This window comes from Melanotaenia boesemani, chromosome 1, assembly GCF_017639745.1.
Source record: "Melanotaenia boesemani isolate fMelBoe1 chromosome 1, fMelBoe1.pri, whole genome shotgun sequence".
NCBI lineage: Eukaryota > Metazoa > Chordata > Actinopteri > Atheriniformes > Melanotaeniidae > Melanotaenia > Melanotaenia boesemani.
In genome coordinates, this window is record NC_055682.1 from 2,041,114 (window position 1) to 2,050,873 (window position 9,760).

General features: G+C 49.3%; 2 protein-coding genes across 2 annotated transcripts; both read right to left on the minus strand.

The window, feature by feature from the left end:
* Nucleotides 1–1,347: 1,347 nt before the first annotated feature.
* LOC121645441 (protein NYNRIN-like) lies at nt 1,348–2,328 on the minus strand. Its single transcript, XM_041993901.1, has one exon. It carries the CDS (start codon nt 2,326–2,328, stop codon nt 1,348–1,350), a length of 981 nt encoding a protein of 326 aa, XP_041849835.1.
* A 2,992-nt stretch (nt 2,329–5,320) lies between these two features.
* Nucleotides 5,321–7,931, minus strand: LOC121645412. The gene is made up of 2 exons (XM_041993849.1): nt 7,451–7,931; nt 5,321–6,780 (listed from the first exon to the last, which is right to left on the minus strand). The coding sequence occupies exon 2, from the start codon at nt 6,601–6,603 to the stop codon at nt 5,563–5,565; it is 1,041 nt and encodes a 346-aa protein (XP_041849783.1). The 5' UTR covers nt 6,604–6,780; nt 7,451–7,931; the 3' UTR covers nt 5,321–5,562.
* Between the last annotated feature and the right edge of the window lie 1,829 nt (nt 7,932–9,760).

Below are 9,760 nucleotides of genomic sequence, written 5' to 3' on the forward strand. Positions count from 1 at the left end.
AGGGCATCATGAATCACAGACAAGTTAGTAGATGTATCAGGGACAAAAGTACAACATTGATCTCCAATCAGAGCGCAAGTGCCACCTTGTGCAGCTAGTAGAAAATCGAGGGCCATCCGGTTTTGTAGGGACATTATTCTCAAGGCTTGGACTTCCTTTTGCAGCAAGCTAAACCCAGAATCCACCAGAGAGGTTAAATTTTCCAAAGAGATTGATAGATCTTCCACAGTCCATGCTAGTTCCCCAACCCCCCACCAGGGCAAAGCCATCATAAATCCTTTCATCTGTGGAGAGAAGATACCGCGTTTAACACGATGGGGGTGATGAAAGGGTTCGGGAAAAGGCCGCAATGTACCATTTGGGGTTAGAGTAAACGCAGAGACATCAGGGAGCAGATAAGCCAGATAACATGTTCCAGACCAATTGACAGGAAGGTAAATATAAGAGTGTCTGCCACATGTCCAAACCATGTTCTGAGGACATCCAAAGCCGGTATCTGATGGGATATAAGACCAAATGGTGTTAAGAACAGAATTATTGTACATAGGAAGGTCAGGAAAAGGTAAGAGAGCTGTAAGGTTAAACACAACGACTCCTGAGGCCCACTCTGTAGAGGGAGAACTATCAGGGAATAAATCACGAGGATTTAAAGTGAACGGGTCAGAGCGTTTGGGGCAAGGTGAGGATATACATGAGGCTGAAATGATACGCTGACAACCTAGAGTGTGTCCTAAAAAGAATAGTGCATCTGTCCCATTTCGCTGAAAACAAAGAGGTGGAGAAGAATATGGATTTGTACGATCCCTTAAGCGGAAGACAGTTCTGGATGAAACACAAGTGGAGTTTGTGTTGCTGGAAAACTCAGCTGGTCTCCTCCAGGAGAGGGGAGGGCGCTGGTGTGGCCAAGTAATGTTCCTAGGGTGTAATCTATTACCCATGATCAGAGTCCACAAAGTGGTATTCAAAGGGACTGGATATGGAATAAAACTGATTGAGTGGGTGTGGCATGCGGCACCAGTCCACAAACATAGCAACTGTCATTTGTCAATTTATGAGCAGACAAATTGGCAACTTGCCACCAAAGATTCTCAGTGTGATCATGATGCTGAAGGATGTGGTTATCTCGGCGGTGCCTCCTGAGGGAGGGTGCTTCTGTCCCCTGCAGTCGTCTGGCGGGTTGGGACGAAGCTGGGGTGCGTTGTGTCAGGTGAGGTCCGGTTGGATCCAGGTACCAGAGGAGGGAGGTGATAAGGATGAAGAGGATGACGCACGACCATCCCCTCACGGCAGTCTGGGTGTACTTCATGTTGTCCCGTGGAGAATGGACCATCTCACACGGGGCTGACCTCAGGGATTATTCTGCCCTGTGGTTGAGAGGTCAGCTGGAGTTGGGGTACTTTGAAACCTTCTACAGTGGGACGCGTGAATCCACGTGGACCTTTCAGCGACCTTCACGGCTGTATGAGTGACCAACAGGACCTGGAAGGGACCCAGCCACCTTTTAGACCGCCAGTGCTTTCTCCTCGTCTCTCGAACCAAGATCCAATCTCCCGGAACCAAGGAGTGAAGCAGATCTGATGCTGGGCGTGGCAGGGCCTCTTTCACCACACTCTGCACCTGTGAGAGAACTTTGGACAGATTTTGACAATAAGCAAGCATGTTACTTTCACAGTATGTGGTAGACACGGAGAGTCCTGGAGGATCCAGACCAGTGTAGGGAGGTCTGCCAAACAGAATCTCAAATGGACTAAGATTTGTCCGGGCACGTTTCCTCATTCTCATGTGCATAAGAATGAGTGGGAGGGCTTTTGGCCAAGACAGTCCTGTTTCTTCACAACATTTAGCCAACTTACCTTTTAAAGTGGCGTTCTCTCTTTCAATTGCTCCGCCTGATTGCGGGTGATAAGCACAATGAGTCTTAAGCTGGAACCCCAATAGTCCACTTACCTCTTTCAGGGCCGCATTTACAAAGTGTGAACCATTGTCAGATGAGACCTTAACTGGAATCCCCCATCTTGGAATGATTTCGGTCACCAGAGCCTTAGCCACGACTGAACTTGTGGCATGCTTTGCTGGAAAAGCTTCAACCCACTTTGACCACATGTCTACCATAACTAGACAATATTTCTTACCTTCTGCAGGTGTTAACTCAATGAAATCCATCATCAAATGATCAAAAGGCTGATTAGGTGGTGTATGACCAGCTGGAGGGCAGGCAAGAGGGCGGGCGGTGTTATAGCCTGCACAGATCAAACATTTTTTGCAGTAATTTTCAGCCACCACAGTGAAGCCTTTTGTGAACCAAAGAGATGTTGTGGAAGATACCATCCCCCCTTTTGACACATGGTCCAACCCATGTGACAACTTAGCAAACCAGGGGAAGAAATGGCGAGGAAGGCAAGGTTTTCCATCAACAGAGCGCCATACACCTGCAGAATCAGGGGTGCAGGAGTTAGTCTTCCAGACAGAGCGTTCCTCTGGAGTAGAAAAAGACTGGATGTCCTGTAGAGAACAGGGAGGAGAGTGATCCTCTTCTGTGAGAGGAGAAGAGGTGAGAATGTGCGGAGAGGCTGACAGAGCTGCCTGCTTAGCAGCCTGGTCGGCCAAGGCGTTGCCACGGGCAACAGAGGAAGTGTCATTAGTGTGAGCTTGACATTTCACTACAGCGACATCTGAAGGAAGAAGAATAGCGTCAAGGAGAGCCGCAACCTGTGTGGAGTTCAAAATAGGCTTACCATCAGATTTCAAAAAATTTCGGTGACGCCACAACGCACCAAAGTCATGAACTACACCAAAGGCGTAACGCGAATCGGTATACACAGTCAGGGACTTACCTTGTGCGAATTTACAGGCCTCAGTGAGAGCAACAAGTTCAGCTGTCTGAGCAGAGAATTGTGAAGGGAGGGAGCCAGAGAAGAGAACCTGATGCTCATCACAGACAGCAAAACCCACTCTGTTCTTACCAGAATGGTCTCTGAAGGAGGAGCCATCACAAAAAAGAATGAGATCAGAGTTAAGAAGAGGCTCATCAGATAAATCTGGTCTCGGAGTGCAGATTTCAGACAGAACAGTCTCACAACAGTGATGAACACCATCTTCTGCGGTAGGAAGAAGAGTGGCAGGGTTAAGTGATGTACACCGTTTCATAGTGATGTTAGGCATATCGAGAAGAACTGTGGTGTATCTCAGCCATCTAGCTGCAGACAGATGAGAAGTCTTTTGTTCGAGCAAAATGATGGATACAGAATGAGGAACAAAAACAGTTAGCTCACTGTATCCCACAATGTCACGTGATGCAAGTACAGCCTTCTCACATGCAGCCACAGCTCTCAGACAGCCAGGAAGCCCCGCAGCAACAGAGTCGAGCTTGGAAGAGTAATAGGCCACCGGGCGCTTGTGAGAGCCGTGCTGTTGAAGGAGAACAGAAGACATGAAACCATGTTTTTCATCAACAAACTGAAAGAAAGGTTTGGCTGGGTCTGGCAGAGCCAGGGCTGGAGCAGAACACAGCGCTTGTTTCACAGACAGGAAAGCCTGCTCAGCCTCCGGGGTCCAGAAGAAATGGTCATGAGCAGATAGATTCTTACCATGTATACAGGAAGTCAGGGGGGCCTCAAGTTCAGAAAAATGTGGAATAAAGGCCCGACAAAACCCTACCATACCTAGAAATGACATCAGCTGTTTCTTGGTAACAGGTTTTGGTGCTTTCTGAATGGCCTCAATCCGTTTAGGGGTCAGGGCCTTGGTGGTGGCAGAAATGTGATGCCCTAGAAAGATGACTTGAGGCTGGCAGAACTGTAGTTTACGCAGACTGGCTTTATGACCCTCAGAATGAAGATGGAGGAGGAGGGCCAGTGTGGCCTCCTCACACAAGGAGGCAGAAGGACAGCAGAGCAGAAGGTCATCAACGTAAGTTAATAAAACTACGCCCTGTGGAAGCTGCAAAGAAGAAAGAGAATCTCTTAGTACCTCATTGTAGATTGTGGGGGACTCACAGTACCCCTGGGGAAGCCGGGTCCAAGTGTATGGTTTCCCATTGAACTCAAAAGCGAACCAGAATTGGCTGTCTGGATGAACAGGAACAGACGTAAAAGCATTTGCCAGATCTACCACGGAGAAATGTGTAGCAGTAGGAGGAATCTGCGACACGATGGTGTGGGGGTTGGGCATCATAGGGGCCCGTGAAATAACTGCTTTATTGACAGCTTGGAGATCTTGGACAAAACGCCAGTCAGGTTTGGCTGGTGGTTTACGTGGTTTCATGATTGGGAAAATAGGAGTGCGAACAGGTGAATTTGGACAAGAAACAACAATACCACTCCTAAGATGTGAATTGAAGACAGGTGTAATACCCTCCAAAGCTTCAGGTTTGAGAGGATATTGCTTCTGGCAGGGGCGGTAGTCAGATTTCGGAGTGATGATTACTGGGGGGCAGTTCTTAACCAGGCCCACATCATGGGGAGAGGTAGCCCACAAATCAGAGGGAACCTGAGAGAGGGCTGGGGGAACAGGTGGCAAGGGTGAGTCAGCAGATAAACATGGCAGAAAATCATCATCTACCAACTGAACACTTTTCTGGCAATGAATCACAGAGAGCATGCTCTGCTTAAATACACCCAGCCTTGGAGAAAACAAAACTGCTGAGTCATGAGTGGATTGCCACTGAGACTCTCTGAGAGCAGTAGCAACAAAGGGGCCCAAATCCTTCCACTCAGTCGAGTGGGACTTGGAAAGAGACACGTGTGGGTGTGTGTGAAGTTTAAACAACTTCTGTTGGTCAGAGGTTAGTGAGACAGACAAAACACACATACTTTCATTCCAAAACATACATGTCACAGTCAGTTTGTCAGAGCAGTCCCTAAAAAAGATTTTTTCATACTGCTGATCTGGCCCATCAGGACAGATGTAGGATGTGCAATGTAATTCCCTCTCCCCCATCACCTCTGCCCCAGGGGAGACTCTGGCTCTGCAGAGGGACAGCCAGTGTGAAGAAAGAGGGGAGCTTCCCATTTTCCACTGATAAGCATAGCAGGGAGCTCTTGGGTTATATTTAACCATCATTAAATCTTTTTCCTCAGTGTCAGAAGATGAACATGATATGGTCAGCCCCTGAGACCCAGAGGAAATCTGAATTCCCAGTTTGCACATCAGATCACGGCCCAGTAAATTTACAGGACAAACTTTGGACAAAAGAAAGGAATGTGTAAATGGATGCTCACCTTGTACTGAGCAGGTTAAAGGTACCGTGAATTTTTCTTTGTCATGATGGCCTCCAGCAGACACAGAAATAACAGTCTTACCACTGAGTGGTGGTGTGGGATTTAGGGTGCCTGTCTTAAGAACTGAGTGAGTTGCACCACTGTCAACCATAAAAGAAACTGGTTGATTATTTACAGACAATGTAAACAAAGGAAAACGTTTATAAGCTATAGCAGCTAAATGAGTGTATGTGTGTGTGTATGTGTGTGTGTGCATTTCACTTCCCTCAACAGTTGCTGCAGCGAAAACTGTGGTGGGTGGAGAAAAAAGCTCCTCTGGAGTCCTGTCTCCCGGGTCCGCCCCTCAGTCAGCCTGCTGGTTTCTCTGTTTGTGGGTGGGCCCATGAACACGAGGGCACTCGTCCTTCCAGTGTCCGTATTGGCCACAGCGATAACATGCCCCACGCTGTTGTTGGTTGCCGCCCCTCTCTCGTCTTCCTCTGCCCCTTCCTCTGCCTCTCCTATCCCTATTGGATTGTGGCTGATTTTGGGAGGTGAACAGAGTCAAGGCTGTTGACATCTGTTTTTCTTTCTTGGATTCAGCTTTTTTCTTGTTTTCATCCATGACATCTTGTGCGTGTTTTGCTTGACGTTGGAGCTTAGCCAGTCTGGTCTCATGTCTCATCCCCACATACTGTCTCTTCACCACTTCCAACATATCTCTGTTCATACCTTCAATGATGGTCTGACAGAGAAGGCGTTCCCATGGTCCTGGAGTGTTCCCCAGGTCTCCTGCAGGGCGCTCCAAGCCAGAGTGTCTGGTGAAAACAGTTTCACAGCGGTGTAGAAAAGTCTCCATGCGCTCATCTGGGCCCTGTATCAGATTTCTCAGGGCAGCCAGGCTTCCTCGATTAGGGAACACAGTCTTTATGCCATCACAGAGTGTGGTGATGGCTTCTCTGTAAGGTCGGTTCGGCTCATCGTCCCAGTTTGGATTTTTCAGGCCGGTGTCATCAGGAGGGAGGTGGGGACGGATCTTAGCCAGATCACTAGCAGTGAGCATTTTAGCAAGAATTTTTCTCAGTTCAAGTCCAGTGGGGCGGTGTTCACGGCAGAAAGCTCTCCACTCCTCGCTAGCTTTCTCACCATCTTCAGTGGGGTCAGGAAGATTTTTAGCATGTTCCATGATTTCAGAGGGGGACCAAGGGCGATAAACCAATATGGGGCCGGTGGGTCCTGATACTTCCACCATGGGGGCACTAAAAACCTCAGTGTCTTCATCTTCAGCAGTATTTTGTCCCAAAAATAGGCCCTTTGCAGTCTGTCCAAATTTGTAGAAAGGGGAGGTTGCTGACACCTCCGGTCCGTAGATCTTCCCGGACTTGGTACGTGAAGGGCTGGTCATGTCTGCTGACGGTCTTTCGGTTCCCCCTGTAGCTTGGCCATGGTTGGAGTCAGCGGGACCCGATGTCTCATCTCTCCATCGGTCCTCTGGATGACGCTGCTGAGGCTGCTGGGGCTGTTGTAACACCGGGGGACAGGAGTCCAGATCTGGATCCACCTTCAGCGCCTGTAATCGTTCCTGCAGTGAACGATATGGAGAGGGTTGTGAATGCCCTAAATTATTATTATATGGTGGAGGTGCACTAGACAGGGATGCATTATCCCTCCTGTTTCCTATATCTCCAGTCATATCTAATCCCCCACCCATTTCTTTCGTATTAGCTTTCCTAACCCTACATTCACTCTCATTCTTCCACATTTCAATGCATTTATTATGCCGTTCCCACTTCTCTACGTCCGTTGCCTTGATTTTTTTTTTTTTCTTTTTCTCATCCCAGTCCTTCTGTGCTGCCTCATTCAGCTTATCTAATTCCTTCTTACTCAAACTCCCGTTCTCTGGAAAACCATGTTTCTTTGTCCAGTAAGTCATGCAGTCTGTGCAGTCAGGTCCATATTTCTTTTTCATATCTCTTAAAATTTGGGAGTCCCATTTACTCTCCTTCCCCGTCACAGCTGTGTTTCCCATTATGCAGCTAGGACGTCTCCTTGCTGGATTTTTCTTCTTCGAGGAGCCCAAACTCAGGCACAAAAATTGACTAAAACGCCTATTATTACCACCGAAGTTTTCACCTCAGTGCCGGACTAACTCTACTCTACCGCAATAGAATAGTAATCTACCTTGCCTCACAAGATAGCGGGACCCTGCGAAAAGGAGCAGTAAATGGGAGTCTGATATGAAAACTTCTCACCGTGTGTGATTCTGGATGCTGCTCCACACGCAGACTTCGTTCTGGATATCAGTGGTGTCTGAACGGAGTTCCTCCGCCGTCCCCTGATGGTTAAGGCTGACCCAGGGGCTGAAGTATCCTTCAGGATGATCAATCACGGGTTCTGGTCCTCCGGTCAGTCACTCAAGATATCCTGTTCGTGACGCCAAGAATTGTTGTGGAAATCTTTAGTTATCAAAGATCACACACTAAGTGAGAATCGAACAAAGTAGTTTTATTAAGAGCCGGCCGGCAATGAGAGTCACACAGTCAAAGGAGTTTGTCTGCGAGAGTCTGCCAGATACAAGTGAGCTTAGTTAATATACCAGGCATGAGCTGATAACATCACAGTAGGAGGTCATTGTTTTAAATTTCTCACATAGCTGTTAACAAATGTTACGGAGTGAAGGGTGCAAAGGAGGAAGCTCATTAAACTCTCAACATCTGTTGGGGGGATGAGAAAGGGGGGGGAAAGTGTGAGAAGGAGTTCTTATCTAAATACACAGACATACAAAGGGGATGAGAGAGGGGGGAAGGTGTGAGAAGGAGTTCTTATCTAAATACACAGACATACAAAGTGTAACCTACAAACTATAAGGGTATATGAATAAATTTTCCATTACACGTCCCCCGCCGGCCCCGAAGGGCGTCACAGGCCCAGAGCAGGCACCCCAACCCAGGCATGCCACGAACCCCCCCAGGGGCCAGCCACCAGCCCAAGGGGCCACTTTCCTCTTTCTGAGTGGGAGGGGGGCGAGGCGAAGGAAGGGAACCCCAGGCCCCCGCCCCCAACACCCAGCCAGGGCGCCCCCCAGAGGACACGTCCTAACCCCCTGCAAACGCACACACTCCTTTTTTTTTTTTTTTTTTTTTTTTCTCCCCAGCCACTCACACACACTCTCACACACCTCTATATACCAACACCTCAATACGTGCACATACCTCCACACACACACGTCACGCACATACCTATAAACACACACACCGGTGCCCACATACACACACACTCTCATACCCCTCCATACACATACACCACTACACACACACTCACATACATACCTGCATATACACACAAGCACCTCCATACATACTCACGCCTCCACCCATTCCTTCACTCCTCCACACACACCTCGACCTCCACGTGCACACACTCATATATACATACCTTCACACACACCCACATCCCACATAGACCTCCACACACACACCCGCACACTACTCACACACACACATACACGCACACACCCAGACCTTCATACACACCCACACACACATACGGCACACACGTCCCTCTACACCCACCCACACACCAGCATACCCACAGACACACACACACACACACCCACACACAAACACACCCCCACCCAGGTTCCGGGGCTGCGACCAAGCACCAGGGCACGGACCAACCCCCGGCACGGCACATCCGGACGGGCCCAGCCCCCCCCAGCAGCGGCAGACCCCCCACCCCCAGGAGCGGGGGGAGACCCGACGCCCCAGAGCCCGGGGCCCCCACCCGGCCCACCCCGGGCCCGACCGGCCACCTGGCCAGGGGCCGACGGACACCGACCCAGGCACCCCGGCAGCCACCCCCCACCGCCACGAGGCAGCCCCACTCCGGGGCCCACCCAATGCCGCCCGCCCAGACCGGAACCCCCAGCCGACCCAGCAGCGGAGCAGCCTAGATCCCCACCCAGGAGACAACCGGAGACCTGAAGCCACCAGGGACCCCCCACCCACATCCGCCCCCATCCCAGCGAAGCCGCAATCCTCCACCTACATTAAGTGATGTAGCCAGTCACAGGGGACCAGAGGGAATGAAAGTCATCTGACTGGTTCCTGGAGGAGGCAGACATTGTCTCAATGCTGATGTGATCTAACAGGAGATTTCTAAACTGCTGGATAGACAAATTATTCTTATCTTTCCAGTTCACAAGAATAGTTTTCTTTGCGATGCATAAGACTGCGAGGACCAAGTTTATGGAGTGTATTCCTATGTTGGTGTCACCCAGGTCGCCCAGTAGGCAAAGTGTGGGGTTTGCAGGAAAACTAGTTTTAAACCATTTTGAGAGATCTTCACACACCTTAATCCAGAACCTTTGGACAGGTGTGCAGGACCACAGCGCATGGATGTAGCTATCAGAGGTGTTCTCAGAGCAGTGTGGGCAGATATCTGATGGTGAAAGGCCCATCCTGAACATCCTGTGTCCTGTATAATGAGTTCTATGGAGAATTTTGAATTGTATTAGTTGTATATTTGAATTCTGAGTCATTTTAAACGTGTTTAAACATATT